Source organism: Thermothelomyces thermophilus, chromosome 1 (assembly GCF_000226095.1).
Source record: "Thermothelomyces thermophilus ATCC 42464 chromosome 1, complete sequence".
In the NCBI taxonomy this organism is placed as follows: domain Eukaryota; kingdom Fungi; phylum Ascomycota; class Sordariomycetes; order Sordariales; family Chaetomiaceae; genus Thermothelomyces; species Thermothelomyces thermophilus.
This window is the reverse complement of record NC_016472.1, coordinates 8,155,857-8,171,893: the sequence shown is the minus strand read 5'-3', so window position 1 is coordinate 8,171,893 and position 16,037 is coordinate 8,155,857. Positions and strand designations below refer to the sequence as shown.

The 16,037-nt window shown below is 56.5% G+C and overlaps 6 protein-coding genes across 6 annotated transcripts; 2 read left to right on the top strand and 4 right to left on the bottom strand.

Moving 5' to 3' along the window:
• Positions 1-131: 131 nt before the first annotated feature.
• MYCTH_2298511 (uncharacterized protein) lies at positions 132-4,369 on the bottom strand. The gene is made up of 5 exons (XM_003660282.1): positions 2,866-4,369; positions 2,524-2,814; positions 1,675-2,127; positions 1,499-1,606; positions 132-1,427 (listed from the first exon to the last, which is right to left on the bottom strand). Exons 1-5 carry the CDS (start codon positions 3,853-3,855, stop codon positions 264-266), a joined length of 3,006 nt encoding a protein of 1,001 aa, XP_003660330.1. The 5' UTR covers positions 3,856-4,369; the 3' UTR covers positions 132-263.
• A 1,486-nt stretch (positions 4,370-5,855) lies between these two features.
• On the bottom strand, positions 5,856-7,429 carry MYCTH_2298505 (uncharacterized protein). The gene is made up of 4 exons (XM_003660281.1): positions 7,003-7,429; positions 6,393-6,929; positions 6,159-6,306; positions 5,856-6,093 (listed from the first exon to the last, which is right to left on the bottom strand). Exons 1-4 carry the CDS (start codon positions 7,033-7,035, stop codon positions 5,954-5,956), a joined length of 858 nt encoding a protein of 285 aa, XP_003660329.1. The 5' UTR covers positions 7,036-7,429; the 3' UTR covers positions 5,856-5,953.
• A 1,315-nt stretch (positions 7,430-8,744) lies between these two features.
• On the top strand, positions 8,745-9,422 carry MYCTH_97859 (uncharacterized protein; the record flags this gene model as incomplete). The annotated part of the gene is made up of 1 exon (XM_003660280.1): positions 8,745-9,422. One exon carries the CDS (start codon positions 8,745-8,747, stop codon positions 9,420-9,422), a length of 678 nt encoding a protein of 225 aa, XP_003660328.1.
• A 174-nt stretch (positions 9,423-9,596) lies between these two features.
• On the bottom strand, positions 9,597-10,947 carry MYCTH_2298502 (glycoside hydrolase family 61 protein). The gene is made up of 5 exons (XM_003660279.1): positions 10,450-10,947; positions 10,182-10,279; positions 9,993-10,106; positions 9,839-9,886; positions 9,597-9,782 (listed from the first exon to the last, which is right to left on the bottom strand). The coding sequence occupies exons 1-5, from the start codon at positions 10,856-10,858 to the stop codon at positions 9,771-9,773; spliced, it is 681 nt and encodes a 226-aa protein (XP_003660327.1). The 5' UTR covers positions 10,859-10,947; the 3' UTR covers positions 9,597-9,770.
• Positions 10,948-11,887: 940 nt separating this feature from the next.
• MYCTH_2298499 (uncharacterized protein) lies at positions 11,888-14,200 on the bottom strand. Its single transcript, XM_003660278.1, has 4 exons — positions 13,821-14,200; positions 13,399-13,662; positions 13,234-13,324; positions 11,888-13,137 (listed from the first exon to the last, which is right to left on the bottom strand). Exons 1-4 carry the CDS (start codon positions 14,046-14,048, stop codon positions 12,014-12,016), a joined length of 1,707 nt encoding a protein of 568 aa, XP_003660326.1. The 5' UTR covers positions 14,049-14,200; the 3' UTR covers positions 11,888-12,013.
• Positions 14,201-15,087: 887 nt separating this feature from the next.
• MYCTH_2107761 (uncharacterized protein) lies at positions 15,088-15,682 on the top strand (the record flags this gene model as incomplete). Its single annotated transcript, XM_003660277.1, has 2 exons — positions 15,088-15,371; positions 15,463-15,682. The coding sequence occupies 2 exons, from the start codon at positions 15,088-15,090 to the stop codon at positions 15,680-15,682; spliced, it is 504 nt and encodes a 167-aa protein (XP_003660325.1).
• Between the last annotated feature and the right edge of the window lie 355 nt (positions 15,683-16,037).

Here is a 16,037-nt window from a genome sequence, read left to right as displayed (position 1 = left end):
TGCAGGAAATCTAAGGTATTGAGCCGAATGCGGGGAGACGTGAGAATGCGGCCGTGAGAGAGAAAACGTAGAAGCCGTGGAACGAGAGAGAGAGAGAGAGAGAGAGAGAATGGGAGAGAGAGGGGGAGGGAGCAACGTGACCGATACTATACAGCAACGTAAGGTAGGCGAGGGGATATAGTTATGTAGAAGAGAAATGAAAGCGCTTAATTTATCGACTCGGTGTTCGAGCGCCGGTCAACCCTTGCGAGAAGACTCCCCCACTACGGAGTCTGCCGGCGCGGGGAGGTGGTGCTCTTCGACGCCAGGCTCTTCCGGACGTGGGTGGGCAACGTTGAGGGGATGTCCTCGTCGTCGTCGTCGTCCGAAGACGAGACATCGTCGATGACGACCGGCTGGTTCTCGGAGGATGGAGCGCGGGTGGTGATGGAGCCGGCATCGCGTCCGTTAGAGGCTGCGCGGTCGGAACCGTTCGGGGTAGTGGACTCGGGAGCTTGTCCGGCGGCTGACGGCCCGTTTGTGGGCTTGTCGGTCTTGGACGGCTCGTGGATCTCCACTCGGGCGCCCGATTGCTCGTAGACTCTTGTCGGTTGCGACGCGGCGAGGGCGGTCGAGTTCTGGGCGGAAGCGGGCGCAGATGAGCTCCCTCCCGCGGCCAGGGACCCTGACTGAGTCTTGCGCGTCGGCGTCTCATCGGCCAGGGATTTGTACGGCGACTGATAGCCGCCGCCGTCATCCGTCCGGCGACGCTTGGCATCGTGCTCGTCCCAGGCGGCGTTTGCCCGCGGTGTGTTCGCCGCGGTCCATCCGCTGCTGCCTGCGGGGCGCGAGGCCGAGTCCGCGTTGGGCGACGGACTCGAGGTGTGCGGCTGCTGTGCGCCGCTGGCCGCCGCCCTGGCCAGCTCTCTCTCCTTCTCCTTCTCGGCCTTCTTGAGGCCGAGGCGCTCGCGTTCCGCAAGGATCTCGGCCTTGGTGCGTCTCTCGCGCAGGCGGACACCGAATTTCTTGCGGATCATGGATTGCTTGGTGCCGAAGCTGTTCCGGAGTCCCTCGATCCTTAAACGCCGCAAGTTTTCGTCGGCAATAAGGTTCGCCTCCGCAAAGCGGGGGGCGTACTTCTCCTCTGCTGCCTTTAGCTCCTCGTTCATGAGCCGGATCTGACGCTCGCTCAGGTGCGCATATGGGTCGGCGGCAATGCCCGAGCCCGCCGAGCCGGGGGTTGATGCCGCGGGCCGGGCCAGGCTAAAGTGCGTCGGAGTCGACTGCTGCAGCGTTCTGGGAGTCCCATTTGCGGGTGCCGGTCGGGCACCGGATGGAGTGGTAACTGGTGGTGGACTGGCCTGGAATACCAGCGACGATTTCGGCTTTCGGCCGCGGCGGGCCGGTTGTGGCTGCTCTGGGTTTCCGCAGACTTGGTGATGGAGATGCTATGGCAAATGTACGTGGCGGGGTTAGCCGTCAGGCATGCGAGACCATTCGCGGCGGGTGGTAAACGTACCCCTTGAAGTTCGACAATATTCGTGAAGCCCTGCCCGCAGTGAGGACACGAGTGTTCGAAGCCATTGGTTGTTGGCGGAATCTGGCTGCAGACGTCGTGTCTTGTATGCTGGATCCAGGGATCGAAAAAAAGGTAAGCACTCTGCATCTTCCGGGCTGCCAGAGACGTCAACTTACGTAGTCGAACGCCGAGGTGTGCACAAACGTCCGGAAGCACTTCGTGCATTGGAGCTGGGCTTGCCCAGGCTGCGGGTATAGAGGGTGCGCTTGAGCTGGGCCGGCGAGATGGCCATTGGCCGCGGCGGTTGCTCCAGGGTAGGCTTCCTGAGGCATCGCCCGCTCGAGCTTCTCGTCCTCAACTATGTCGCCAGGCTCGTACCCCAGGCGCTCGGCAGCGGCGAGAGCGTTGATGAGCGGTTTTGCCTCGATGGTCAAGAGGCGCTTCGCAAGACATTTGTCCAGAAAACTGTCGCTCGCTTTGCTGATGATGAGATCGGCGACCTCGTCCAGCGCTTCGGTGGTAAAATGGCCGATGATCTCGTGTTTTGACTCGGCGACCATCTTGCCTCCGAAGTCTCGAACTGCGCGTTGCGTAATAGAGGGGGTTGCATGGTGAATGGAAGCATTCAGCTTAAACCGGGTTAGCGAGCGCTTTGTAAGAGGGGGCACGAAGTACGGTGAGTCGCCCATGTCGGCGATTGAGACAAGAAATGGGGATCCTGCTAGTATTGAGTTGGTGGTGTTGCGTGTTCATCATTCTCTTTTTCGAAAAAGAAAAAAGGAGGAGAATGATATGCGCAACGCGAAAGAAACGCGGCGAGTTCGGCCACTTGGGATGAAATTGAGAACAATACAGAAATCATAGCTCCCCCCCCCCTTCCCTTTCCGTGACCAATTGTCTGATGTATATATGCACCGAGCTTAGGGGGGACGAAGCAACCGCAAAGCGCGAGAAAGGGGTTAGGAAGATGGCGACCGGGTAGTTCAGCAAGAACATTGGGGAGCAGAATGAGACCGACGACTTACGATAAAGGCTTGATGGAACTCGGAGCCGAGCAGACACTTTTCCCAGTGATCGCGGACGACACGACGAACAGCCTCGGGCACGCTCTGCTGAATGGCAAATTTGATGCGGGTGAAGTCATCGAGGAACTTGGGATTAACAGTGGCGTAGTCCCGGGTCGGCGAAGGGAAGCCCATGGCGCCGGCGTGGTACTGTGGCTGGGCTTGTTTCCGAGCCGTGGGTGGGTCCATGATGACCGGCTTCGAGATGATAGCGCGATTCACTTCATGTAACGAGTGCGACCTCTGCTGGGACTGGGGATGGTAAGAATGAAACTGTGGCGCGTGCGAAGGGTGCAAAGGTACCGAGGGTGTGGAGGGCGTCACGGGCGCGGACGATGGCGGCGGCAGCAGTGGCGGTTGATGGTGATGAGGAGGATGGTGATGTTGCTGCTCTTGAAGTTGTTGATGATGCGACTGCTGATGCTGGGGCGCAATTTGCATTTGCGCGTGTGCCTGTGCCTGTGGGTATGGTGGGGCCGACTGTTGAATGTGCGACTGCGACTGCGACGGCGCCGGCGCCGGCGATGCATGCGAATGGAGTCGCGCGTCGTGCTGCGGGTACTGGTGTGGTTGCGCCCGCGGGAGCAGCTGCGGCGGTGACCGCGATCGCGGACGGGATTGTTGTTGCAAACCCGACCCGGGCTCCTGCTGGAAGGACGGGGCTGGGGGCGGGGGTGCCGGCACCGGCAGGTGTTGGGGCTGCTGAAGATGGTGCTGTTGTTGCTGCAATTGTGGCGGCGGTGGTAGTGGCGGCCCCAAGGGTTGTTGCTGTGCGTGCTCCAGCGGCCGCTGTGGGGATTTGGCACGCTGAGAAGACTGGGCAGTTCCCGGCCCGTCGGCCGTAATCGTGATTGGGTCTGTCCAGCGCAGCGCTTCTCTGTTCGCGGCCTGGTTTTGGCCCTGGCCTGCTTGGCTCGGGCTGGCTGCTGGCGGATTGGAACTCGGCGGCATCGACTGGCCCGCGGAGGGCTGCTCGTCTGAGGGTGCCTCGCCCCCAGTCCGCAGACCGAGTGAGGGACTTGCGGGCGCCGTGTCCGTGATGGTCGCCGGATCTGCTGGCCGGGCTTGTGGTGTCGCGCCATCGTCCACGGCTGCCGCGCTCGCTAGCGGACTCGCGGCCGAGGTTGCAGCTTTCGGTAATGCCGCTGGCTCTCGCGCCGCATCCGATGCGACCGTACCCGGCGAATCCGGATCGCGCTCCCGCGGCTCTCGAGTTGGCGACGGCGGCGGCGGTGCTGCAGCGGGGGCCGCTTCCTGTTGCTCCCTTGTCTCGCCTTGTGCCGCTCCGTCCATTGTGACAATTTGGTGGTGTCGCCTCCCCCTTCCGTGTCGCTCAAGTGGCTCGTCAGACTCGGAGCAGAGGTTGTTAGCTCTACGGCGCGACCTCGGCAGCCAAACTTCGCCTGCCTAGGCCTTCTTGGGCGGGAGGGCAGGTTCAAGGTTGGCCTTCGCGACTGCAGGGTGATCGAACTCGCGCGCTTCTTGGCCCTGGAAACCAGGACCTTGACCCCGGGCAAGGGCAGCTGAACGGGACTTACGGGACCCGGAAGTGGTACCCGAGCGTGGTAGAAACAGGCAAGAGGCTGAGCAAACTCGCGCACGCCCAAGTCGACGACCGGCCCTGTGAGAGAAAGGCTCTTGGCCGATCTTGGAGGGATTGCAGCTGGCTTGCGGCGTAAGAAACGGTTCAGGGTTGTTCGGCGGCTTGTAAGAAAGTAAAAGCAAGAAAAGTACGACTAACGTTAAGCTAAAACAGGGTAGTGCTGCTAAACCCCCTTCTTCTGTCCCGCAAAACTTTTTCGGGTAAATGGGGGTACCAGCTCGTTTAATAGAAATTAACAAACTTAATTAAACCTTGTCATCCAATCTGACCAACTTCCCCCAAGAGATGGTAGATGTGCTAACGAATTACGAATACTTTGCTGACTCTTCTGGCGCCGGGCCGAGCTCCACAGTTTCGACGGTTTTCTCACATTGGAGGCCCCACTTTCCTCTTTCGAACTTGCAAGAATGCGCTACCAATCGTTAGCGCGCTAGTTACGGAGTACGAATTACAGTACATCAGGTAACTAGTTACACTAGGCCTTGCTGAGCTCGTCTCCGCCCGGCCTGGCGCAAGCCCGAAAGTACCGAAAGTAATCCGTAGTAATACGAATAACCAACGTTCCATTTCTCCAGTTCTGCAAGGTCTACGGACGTATGTAATCCGTACATACATCATGGATGCACAGTGCATAGTGGACCGACTAACGCAGCTGATTGAAATGGCTGATGAGGATTTCTCTCCGTAACGTGAGTTCTCGCATGCTGAGACGGCGTTCCGCGATAAGATGCGTGCTATGGTCTTTGGAATCTGCGGGTGATGTTGCCTGGCTGCTGCGACTCAAGCTACTCTTTGGGCTACCAGATCCCCAAAACCAACTTGTGGGCGGAAAATGAAGACGGAAGCGCCACCGGGAGACTCGGCCCGGACTGGTTACGGATCTGGAGTAAGGATACAGAGTACGTCCGTATATACGTCCGTACTGTGTACTGCGTCAGGAATACGGATACGGATTACGAAGTATAAGTAGTGTGTGTACTGTACTGTATGTGTGTACGCACATTCTCCCTTCATTCATGCTGCTGCGAACGCTATGCCGAGCTTTCCTGCCCGAGCCTAAACACGCTGCATTGATTGGATGCATGCGGGCATTGTTTGCCTGTGTGGCCTGCGGTCTGCGGCCAACCGTCTAACTCTGTAGTACTTCATGCGACTGGTAAGACGAAAATTTGGGGACGCCGTTGGTATTGTTGGCCGATGCTTCCGATGTTGGTTGGCTCGGCCCTGATGCATGTCGCTAATTATATTCCGTCGCAGTGAGAGGGAGCCTCGGAGCCCTGCCGCCAACCGCCCTTTTTACTGTCTCGAAGAAAAAGCAAGAAAGAGGAATAAGCAAGACCAGAAAAGGAATTCGCCCTGTACACAGCAGATCCTGCTTACCTGGATTACCAAGTACAGTACATACATACATAGTTACCGGGAGCCTTGCAGCTCAAAGGAGTGTGGGTCCCTGTGGAATGAATGTTGCTCTCAAACTCCCGCCACGCGCGGGTAAATGCGTCAAGGCACCCCGGGAGCACAACGCGGTCCGGGGATCGGATAGGCTGCTCGATGGTTTACCATTATTTGTCCGTGTTTTAAAAATTTCATAATATGTAATTATATCAAGGTACTACTGGACGCGTGGTCAGGTGCGTCGCTTCTCGTGCAACTCTACGTGAGTCTGATTTTCGGACGATCAACCAGTTCCGAGAGAGACCAAGAATCAGGAAGAGGCAGGAGGACCTCATGTCGCGAGAGTCAAAAAAAAAAAAAAAAAGAAAAATTGAAACGTTGGTTCCCGCCTGCTTAGACACGCTCCCCAATACATGCCAGCATCAGCCGCTCATAGTCGCCGCTCGTCTCTCCCTTGATCCTCGACGCCAGGCTGCGTCGGTACCGCCTCTCGTACGCTCCGCGAACGTTGGCCATGTGGTTGCGGTCCCAATCTAGACAGGGAGACATGGTTAGCAGCGCGACCAACCAGCAGAGGAAGACACCCCGGGGAACATACGGTAGCGAATAACACGGCTGATGAGGAGATAGTCCTTGGTGCCGGCGCCAGCCATGGCATCTTCGAGTAGTGTCGCATGGTGCATGTACTTGTCGATCGCGTTGCGCAACTGGAACAGCAGGGCGTCCTCCATGTGGCCCGAGAATTCCTGTTTTGATCCAACTTGGGTTAGCTAGGGCAAGTTTCCGGGCCGATCCCGTGCCGTGTGATCTGGGAATCGATTCCCCTCCTCACCTTGCGGATGACGTCCTCCAGGTTGCGCGCAAACTTTTGCTGGTACTCGTACGCGATAGCGCGGAGCTGGTTGTCGTTCCTCGTGCTCAGGATGCTGCACACCTTGATCTCGTCCGTCCCAATCTTGCCCTCGGTGGCGTTGTACAGGTCGTTGATGTCCCGGTCGATGTCAGCCTTCACGACGGGCGCCGAATCCTCGGCTCTCTGTGCCTGGAGGACAATCATGAAATGCCTCTCGGTCTTCATGCTCAGGTCGCTCCGCACGTCGTCCTCCAGCCGTCGGTGGAAGACCCGGTGGTACTCGCTCTTGATGGCGTTGATATCCGCGTTGGACCGCCCCAGCAGCACGTCGTTGAGCGCCTTCTCCTTGGTCCCGATGCCGGACAGGGCCTCGCGGAGCAGGTAGACATCGCTGAGAAGCGGGCCGCGGGCGAGGGAGACGAGCCCTGCCTCGAACCAGCCGCTGGTTTCACTCTTGATGTCTGCCACGAGGTCACGCCGGTGGATCCTCGCATAGGCGTCGCGTATCATGTTGATCTGTAGGGGGTCCTTATTCGACAGAATACGGATCAGCGTCTTCTCGTCTGTGCCGAATCCTTTCATGGCCGACCTCAGAGCCCTTGCATCCTCGTCGCCGCTCCATGCTATGATCTGAGGAGGCCCGTATCCGAGGGAGGGAGGGGTCGGCGGGTAATGTTGCCCGTACGGCTGGTATGGTTGGGGAGCGGGCTGGCCGTACGGCTGCGGAGGAGGGGGTTGCCCGTAGCCTGGCTGCGCGCCGTACGGCTGCTGCTGCTGTGGCGGCGGCGGCGCCCCGTAAACTCCTTGAGGTGCAGGCGGGTAGTACTGACTGGGTGGAGGACCGGGAGGGGGAGCGGCGCCGTAGGGTTGAGGAGGTGGTGGAGCTCCGTATGGTTGGGGAGATGGAGCTCCGTATGGTTGGGGAGATGGAGCGCCGTAAGGTTGAGGTGTTGGGGCTCCGTACTGCTGAGGCGGGGGCTGACCATAGCCCTGAGGAGGCTGCTGGTAGTATTGACCTTGAGCAGGCGGAGGCGCGCCGTACGGCTGGGGAGGAGGTGGTTGTTGCTGGTAGTATCCCCCTTGCGGGGGAGGCGGCTCTGGTTCGATTTCGTCAGTCAAAGTCACCTTCTTGGTTGCATCAGCTCGGTAATCGGGCCGCGATGCGATACTCACGGCCGTACGGCGGGTAGCCGGGGTAAGACATCTCAGGAAACGATGATTCGCGCGCGATCTGAGTTGTACTCAGCCTTATCTTTTCAAAGTTTCTGGAGGTTCGGGCAGTCGCTCGTTCCACAAGTCAATTGTACACTGGAAGAGTGTGGCTCGGCGTTCTCGGGTGGGAGAGCGGGGGAGGGGCAGCTCCTGTAGTGTAGTGGAGGAAAACCAGTTTTCGTCCCAGCACTTGTGCGTTCGAGATTGGCAGACAACAAAGATAAGCATCACGGATCCTCGAGGTATAAATCAGGTGCCGAATCTGGGACCTAATATCATCTGATCCAGTCGCGCCCCTCGCGCCGACGCTGACGAGTGCTGGCCACGAGGCCGCCCCGGGCAGTGCTGTCATAGTGTGGCTCAGCCTTTGGCGCCGAGGTCGACTCTCCGCCAGTTAGCGGCCGCCAAGCGGCTAGATCGGGCAGTTCTCTCGAACATCTACGTGAAAAAAATTGGAAACAGCACTTGGCAGAAGTGCCTGAATTTGAAAGAGGCTTCAATGAGGTAAGCCATCCGCTTGGGTACGAGGAAAAAAGGACATCTTGTCATTTGTGTGAAGGAGGTAACTTCGGGGAAATCTAGAAGCCTTAGTGGGGGCAATGGGGGTGCCTCAGCCAGGCACATCTCCACACAAGTATTTTCAAACCCCTGCTAAGAGGCGTAACCTGGGGTTGTTGCCATTGATTGGTAAGAGCGAGGAAAAAGCACTTTCCTGAAGAAGAATACGGAATACATCTTAAAGCTGTTTTGGATGGGCGGGCGAGGGGGAAGTCTGCTACGGGAGGCTGGGTGCTTGTGGTGGGGCAAGTTCAGCGCCTATTAGCGGGGCTCCAACCTCAACCACCCGATTTTTTGTTTTCGGTCATTGAGCTCCCTCGTCCGTTACACTGCACACAGACAAGACTCGAGTCCAGAACGGTCTTCAAGGAATCCAGCCATCTTGATTTCCCAGCCCTAGAATGATTTAATGCCTTGGATGATCATTCCCTGACTTTTCTTCATGTCGCTATCCGTCCATCCCTTCCGTGTGTTGCACCCCTGCAGCAAATCAAGGCCTCGCTCTCCGTCATAGCATCCCGTCATCGGTTGCTTTCAACAGGAGGAATAGCGTGTGTCAAGATGCTCTTTGGCCGGGCAACTGCCCTTTTTTTGGTGTCCTCTCTCTTGGCACTGCCATGCTTGTCCTTGCCCACCAATGAGCAGCGACAAGCTGGGTCGCAACACCTCGGCGCAAGGGCGACCTACTCGGTAGTGCCCATCGATGGCGGATCGGGTCCGGGTGGATCCGGCGAATCCGGGGGTTCCGGTGGGTCGGGCTCCGGCCTTGGTCCGGGGCACGGGGGCTCGGGAAGGGATCCTGTGACGGTCACCGTAATCAAGACCCTGCCCCAAGAGACATCCTTCCGGACCGTCTACGTCACGCCGCATCCAACTACAGAACGCGTTACCGAGACTGTCGTCGTCACCAAAACGATCAGGGTCGTCGACATCGGGCCGGCTCCGACAAGCCTCACGACGACTGCCTCGAACACTTCGACACCTTCCACCAGTGGAATCGACACAACATCGTCGATACCGCCAATCGCCTCACCATCTCCAACTACATCGGTGTCAAGGCCATCGTCCGCTTCAGCTAAAGCCCCCCTTCAGACGGGATCCACCAGCACCCGGGTCAGTGCCAGCATCATCACCAGTACTTACGACAATGGTAGATGGCACACATCGCACCCATTCGGGAACGGCACTGTCTGGCATCAAGTCTCTCGGGACCGGCGCTGGCTGCGGCAATTTGTGTGATCGGAATGTTGAGTCGGCCAGCGGTCACCGAAACACATCTGAGGAAGTCATGGTGGGGCTTCTCCATTTACCCTAACGCATGTATATAAATATATAGATACTTGATACCTTCGAGAACCCGAACAGAAGAATGGGGAGAGAAGGTGGTGCTCTTTCTGTGAATGCGGCACGATGTGTCACAGGCAGCTTGCGATTCGGCCTTAGCGGAGAAACAGAGTTGGTGGAACGGCGGATCTGCGGGTAATTACTTGGATTATAACTAACTCGGATGTCACAAGTAGGTAATAGTCATATTGTCAGAATCGCTTGCGACACACTCATCCTGCCAATGATCCTCTACCAGTGCGACTAGCAAGAGAACTTCGATGACATCAGCAAGGCGCGACCATCAACGGAGAGCATCAAGAGAGACTTACAACTCTAGGTCCCGGGACGACGTAGTTGGTGAGAGGGTCGTTGTAGATCTGCAGGCAGTCGTCAGTAATTACCTGACTACATTCAGATCCATCTAGCAGCGCAGGGCCGTTGCTGGTTCAGTTCTTGAGGAAGCATGAGGCCGAGCTTACTTACATTGACAGTCAAGCCAGGGTCGTTGCTGTGGAAGGCTCCCGGAATCTGGGCGGTCGGGGTCGGATTGGTGCTGCCGCCATCGACGACCTTGACTTGGGCGCAGCTGATGTAGAACTTTTTGTCCCGTGTCAGTTGACGGTGCGCAAGAGGAAGCAAGCCTGGAAAATCACGGGGAACCAAGGATCGTACCTGTGGCGCGGCGCCGGGGTTGTGGAGCCCGATCTGCTGGATGCGGAGGAGGTACTCGCCGTCAGGGATGCACTTGGGAATTCTCTGAGTGTACGTGCCTGGATAGACGGGGTCAGAAGAATAATAATAATTACTCCGCCAAGAGAACCAGCACAATAGCAAGAACAACAACACCAGTAGTAATAATTAACAACAATGATAATGATAATGATAATGATGATAATGATGATAATGACGATAAGAAAAGCAATCATAATGGCACACGTACCACTCAACGTCCAGCTCGTCCCCGACGGACCCCAGTCGTAGATCTTGAACCAGGCCCCGCCGCCGTCGTAGTCGGCCACAGCTCCGGGCGCCTTGGACATGTAGAGCGAGGTGGGGCCGGCATGGTAGACGGGCGTGTCGAGGATGAAGCTGAACTCGTCGCCGGCGTCCAAGGTGATGGTCTCGGTCCCGTTGCTGACCTGCCCGCCCACGTTGCAGCGCAGGTCGGTCGACGACAGGTCCGTCACCGGCCCGTTCTGCAGCCAGTCCGGGTTGGTGTTGCGCCGGATGTACTTCCAGGGCGGGTACTTGGTCCCGCCCGTCGCGAACTGCTGGAAGATGTAGTGACCGGCCGCGCTGTTCACGGCAAAGGCCGCGGCCGCGGCGAGCTGGAGGAAGTAATATCTCATCTTTAATTATCTGGGGGCCAGCGCCAAAATCGGTTGTTACGCGGAACGGTGTTTACTCCAGAAAGATAGACCGTCTCACTTGGGCCGGGTCTAGGCGACGAAGTGGCACAAGCAGTAGGTCGTTTTATACGAAAGCCAGGATACAGACCCCTTGGCTTTGCTCTAGCCCTGAGAAGAGGGGGTTGGGCTCGGCTGCTCCAAGTCCCAGCTTGGCGTTCACCATCCATGAGGCGTTCCATATCCTCCTACGACAGAGCGGAGGGACTCCAGGCTCCCCATTATCGTCCGAACGGCGACTCCAATATACCGTTCTACTAATTAAGTTTGTGGGGTGCAAGTCACCGTACATATTTTCAGATATCATCATCACTGGTTGTGCTTGGCAACGGACTCGTGCCTCCGAGGAATCGACGAATCAAACAATCCGAGTTAATTACTCGGCAGTTCCCAGACCAAAAAAGGGACGGCAAACCTAAAATTGGCCGTATATGGCGAGCCACACTCACAACCAGGACCGATTTGGTTGGCTAGGGACGGCCCCCAAGAACTGCAGCGACGGGAATCTGCGCGTGGATTCCGGGTTGATGAACTCCGGTGTTCCTTGGCGAATGGCGAAAGGATCGGTATCTGTGAACTTCTCGACGCCTTGGCAGCTAATGAACATAAAATCAGTCGCTTGGATGACAGCGTCCTCGGAATTGCGTCGAACAAGGTATGAGATAACGCCCGAGGTAATCACAAGTAACATCGGCTTGGATGCTCGCAGCTCGGCCACGAGCCCAAGGAAGAATGAAAGGGTAGCGGGATGAGCTCTCGAAAATAAAGCCTGGCGTTCAGGCGGTAAACCTCAGCTCTATGGATAGTCTGATGGTGGAAGATTGTGCAAACGGGTGACTGGATCATTTGTCTTGAGCTCGCACCCTCATGTCCCCACCCATAGATAGAATTAGCGGGTTTTTTGTTTCTGGGGTTCAACCCCTATTGTCCTTTACCTAGTATGTACATACCGGCTTGACCCCATCAGGCTCCAATATTGCTGCTGAAATCCCGTCAGTTCAACACCGCAGGTAGCCAGCTTGCTGTGCGAGCCTGCAACACGAACGCGCTGCGCGTGAGGCACCGGGGAGGACACGGGGAAGAGTGTATGTCTTGCACTTAGCTGGCGGCAGCTTGTTCTTGCTTGCGGCCCTCTGCTGGAAGTTCCGGCCCTTCCGAGTCACTTGGCTTTGCGACTCCAGCCTTCCCCACGATCCCAGTCCCTCTAAACGCAACCAACACCACGGCCAGCGCGCTAATGCCCAGCCCAAAGTTCCACCACTCGGCGGCCCGAAGGCCCAGCAGCGAAGCCCGATCACCCACTTGGACAGAGCCTGCCTCCTCCACGCTCACTCCTCTCTCAGTGGACATGACTGCCGTCTGGATCGCCGTCGCTACCGCCAGCCCAATGGCTCGGCCGACCTGGCCCATTGCGTTGACGAGCGCACCTCCGAGAGCCTGGTCTTGGGGCGGCAGTGAGTGGCTGGTGAAGAGAACCAGGCACGGCCACGTCGTATCGGCTCCAAAAACCGAGATCATCATGGCCGGGAATGACCAGGCCCAGTACGTAGTCTCTGGAGGGATGGGGACTGCAAAGAGCAGCGCCGAGAGGGACACAGAGGCGTTGCCGAACGCCAGCAAGAGGTACGTCGGCACTCGCGCCAGTAGCTGCGAGACGACGGCGGCCGTGATGGAGCCGCTGATGCCGGTGGGTAGGAACCGCAGTGTCGTGTTCAGCGGGGAGAGCCCCTGGTAGTCCTGGTAGAAGTAGGTCGCGTACACAAGAAAACCGTTGAAACTGCTAAAAAAGAGTGCCATGGTGCCCATGGCGGCGCTGAACTGTGGGTTTCGGAAGCTGGACACCTTCAAGATTGGCGCTCTTTTGCCCGTCTTTTCGAGGTGGTGCTGCCAAAAGGCGAAGAGGGCGACGAGCATGACGGATACAACGATAACCACGGAGATCCACGGCGTCCTCCATCCTACGACGTTCCCTTCTGTCAGGGCCAGGAGGAGAGCCAGCAGGCCGACGGTAATCAAGACGGCCCCCAACCAGTCGACGGACGGCTTTTCGGCACCACCGTCGCTGCCAGCGCGCTCAGAGGGCGGGATGACGAATACTCCAGCTGCAGTAATGGCAAAAGCTGCCAGAGCTATTGCCACAAACACCCATTTCCAAGAGACGTACTCGGCGATGATGCCACCAAGTATATTTCCAAGCACGGCACCGAGCGGAGCGCCGGCAGCTGTTTCACGACATTGTCGTCAGCACTGTCACCCCTGACAATGCAGAACTGAGTAAAAGGAAGTAGACAAGCAGCGAAAGAGATGCCCATAATTACCGTAACAACTGAAAGCATAGTTCTTGGCCTTGCTGGGAGGAAATGTTGTGCCCAGAATTCCTATCGCCGTCGGCACGCTTGCAGCAGCACCCTAGATCGTGGAAAAAGTTGGTTAATTACAGGACGGGAAGGGACCAAAGGCAGGTCAAAGCCTGGCTTGCTTACCAGTCCTTGGAGACCTCGAAACAAATCAAACGCGATCTCGTTGGGCAAGAAGGGATTGACAAGGGTTGTGGCAGCAAGCCAGGCCGAGCCGGCGACGAAGATTTTGCGTTTTCCGTAGATATCGGCTACTCGCCCCCAGAAGAGCAGAAAGCATCCAAAGGCGAGTGAATACGCTGACAAGACCCACTGCAGCCGCGACTCCGGGATACCGAGCTCTCGGCCGATTGTGGGGAGAATTATGACCACTGCTTGCCCTGACATGCTCTGCAGAGAAAATTAACCCAGAACTGTGACCAAGATCTCCGCTTATGAGAAGAAAACAAGCAGCGAGAAATGTGGGAAGGAGGCGGATGATTGGGGGCGAGGAATGAGGGATAGAGAAAAGCTCGAGGGGGAAACAAAACAATCCGGCTCACACTCACATTCAAGAAGCTGGCACCCGTCAACGTAGCCACGAGGCCAAAACATCGCGCTTTCGAAAAGGGAAGGCCGGACGTCAGGTTCTCGTTGTTCTCCTGGGTAGCCACGGCGGCATGGCTTACCTCCGAGTTCTCCGAGCTCGGCGATGGAAGGGTTGCCGGTTCGTCCTTGTCCTGGGCCGGTTCAGGTGCCGCCCGCTCAGGGCAGTATGTTGAAGGCGTCGACGACATGTTATACTACGTCGAGCCTGAGGTGCACCCATGGGAGGTCAAGGGGAACCGCCGCTTGAGGCTGGGAGGGCGGCGGAGGAGAGTGGGATGAGCGAGAACGTTCATGCAGATGAACAAGAGAGAGACCTTGCCATGGGTAAACGACATCCTTATGCTCCACTGCCAATGGACACCGCCGGGGGAAGTAGTGTGCCCACCGCGGCTAGCGGTGCCCGGGCTAAATTCCCGGTCCCGGCGATAACGGGGCTAGGTTCCTCCTTCGGCAGATTGTTGGACAAGCGGCCGAGCTGTGGGAGGAATATTCCGGCTAATGCACACACCGGCTTTCGGGGATTACTTGATGTTCTTCAACGTGTACGTCGGATGATGAATAGCACCCCGCATGTGGTCTCGATAATTGTGCAACATCCTGAATGAAGATCGGCGATCATCCATGGGTTAACAGTGGTTGATATTAACAAAGGCATGACAATGCTACATGTAAATGCGACACTGACCTCAAAAATGGATTATAGAGGGGTAGACCCCTAGTTTTCATTTGTTTCTATCTTTCTGCACATGTGCACTGTTCAAGACGTTATTACTTTTGACGAGTTTCGTAAACCAGCTGGGGGTTGAAAAATACTTACTGTCATGTAATCGGTCTTTGGAGAAGGCTCCTGAAACGATGGATCTGCGCGACTGCCATCAATATAAACCGAATTCCCAAAGTAAAACCAAGTTTCGAAGCGATGAGGAAGGATTCGAGTCGAAACATCCATTTATCACTAATTATATGGAATTTGCCGCGAGTGTTGACATACCGTCGGCCTGCTCTGGGGGTTTTCTGTGTTCTATTATTGGCAGAGAGAAACATACCGTAGGTACCTTGATGGCCTCATGAGACAGACCTGAATTTGATGAGCGAGTGAAGAAAATGGGCAGGAGCATTGCTGCCTGAGAGGAATCGAGACGGGAACTATTATGCTCTGAATGGACCGCACCTGAGCACTGCACATCAAAACTTCGATGCACCAAACTAAGGTAAGCACAAACCAATATGCCAGACGCTGATGACAACCGTAATTACCATCACAAACCACGCCGTTCGCAACGGCCAAGGATTCATTTCCTACTCCGATGGCACCTCGTACACTCGGAAACTCAACCGCTTACCGATTGGACCACCGTCGAACCCGCCATCGATGACAACTTGAAGGCCTCGGCTTCAGAAACCAGCTTCCACCTCTCCGTCGTAGCAGAGCACCAAGCCGAGAACGAGCCCAAGCATTGGTGCCTCTTCTCCCACATTCCCAGCGAAATGGGCACTGGGCCGGGCCAACTGTATGCCAATCCCTGATGGATTCCAAAGCTGTATCGAGAGCCGCATTCCTTGGCGCTGACCTCCCAAATTTCCGTTTTCTTTGTCTTGTAGCTGGCAAGTCACAGGTGACGCTGAGCTGATGCACTTCGAGCACGCCACGGGTGTTGACAAGCTCAGCTCGCCGGACTTTGCATGGCATCAGGTTCTCAACAATGACCTGAGCGCGGCGCAGCTGGCGAGGTTTGATGCGATTGCGAGGGAGGAGAAGCCGCCGAGTGCTCCGAACCGGGCTGCGGTTGAGCTGCGGAAGTTGGTGGAGTTAATACGGTAGTTAAGGAACATGATAGTCTAATTTCAGTCACAAAGAATTCAGGAAATGTAAGGTGTGGTAGAATTATTGGAACCGTGAGTTCTCCTAAGCGGTGACAGGAAAGTCAAACGGAAGAATGTTGACGACACATTTACATAGAGCCAGCCCAGTCTTATGCAGGTACAAGTGATCATATCGGAATACACGGGCTATTCAGAGAACAGGGACCTCTACTGAAGCAAGACAACTACTCCTCCTCATTAAAGATTCTCCCTTATTGCCCTTGTTTAGAGGTGAGGAAACATGGATTAGTCTACCGAGGAAGTGCCATAAAGTCCCATTATTTACTCATTAAATTAGACAAAGAACTCCAACG

Bases quoted from the DNA above. Each gene is read 5' to 3' on its own strand.
- MYCTH_2298502 (XM_003660279.1), bottom strand. From the start codon at position 10,858: ATGAGATATTACTTCCTCCAGCTCGCCGCGGCCGCGGCCTTTGCCGTG. The intron at 10,280-10,449 runs GTACGTGTGCCA...CCGTCTATCCAG, and splicing joins GACGAGCTGGACGTTGAGTG to GCACGTACACTCAGAGAATT. The intron at 10,107-10,181 runs GTACGATCCTTG...CGGGACAAAAAG, and splicing joins ACCCCGGCGCCGCGCCACAG to TTCTACATCAGCTGCGCCCA.
- MYCTH_2298511 (XM_003660282.1), bottom strand. From the start codon at position 3,855: ATGGACGGAGCGGCACAAGGCGAGACAAGGGAGCAACAGGAAGCGGCC. The intron at 2,815-2,865 runs GTACCTTTGCAC...TACCATCCCCAG, and splicing joins TGACGCCCTCCACACCCTCG to TCCCAGCAGAGGTCGCACTC. The intron at 1,607-1,674 runs GTAAGTTGACGT...CCCTGGATCCAG, and splicing joins ACACCTCGGCGTTCGACTAC to CATACAAGACACGACGTCTG.
- MYCTH_2298505 (XM_003660281.1), bottom strand. From the start codon at position 7,035: ATGGAGCGGCGACGAGGATGCAAGGGCTCTGAG. The intron at 6,930-7,002 runs GTCGGCCATGAA...GACCCCCTACAG, and splicing joins GAGGATGCAAGGGCTCTGAG to ATCAACATGATACGCGACGC. The intron at 6,307-6,392 runs GTGAGGAGGGGA...GGATCAAAACAG, and splicing joins TGGAGGACGTCATCCGCAAG to GAATTCTCGGGCCACATGGA.
- MYCTH_2298499 (XM_003660278.1), bottom strand. From the start codon at position 14,048: ATGTCGTCGACGCCTTCAACATACTGCCCTGAGCGGGCGGCACCTGAA. The intron at 13,325-13,398 runs GTAAGCAAGCCA...TCCACGATCTAG, and splicing joins TTCGAGGTCTCCAAGGACTG to GGTGCTGCTGCAAGCGTGCC. The intron at 13,138-13,233 runs GTAATTATGGGC...GTCGTGAAACAG, and splicing joins CTATGCTTTCAGTTGTTACG to CTGCCGGCGCTCCGCTCGGT.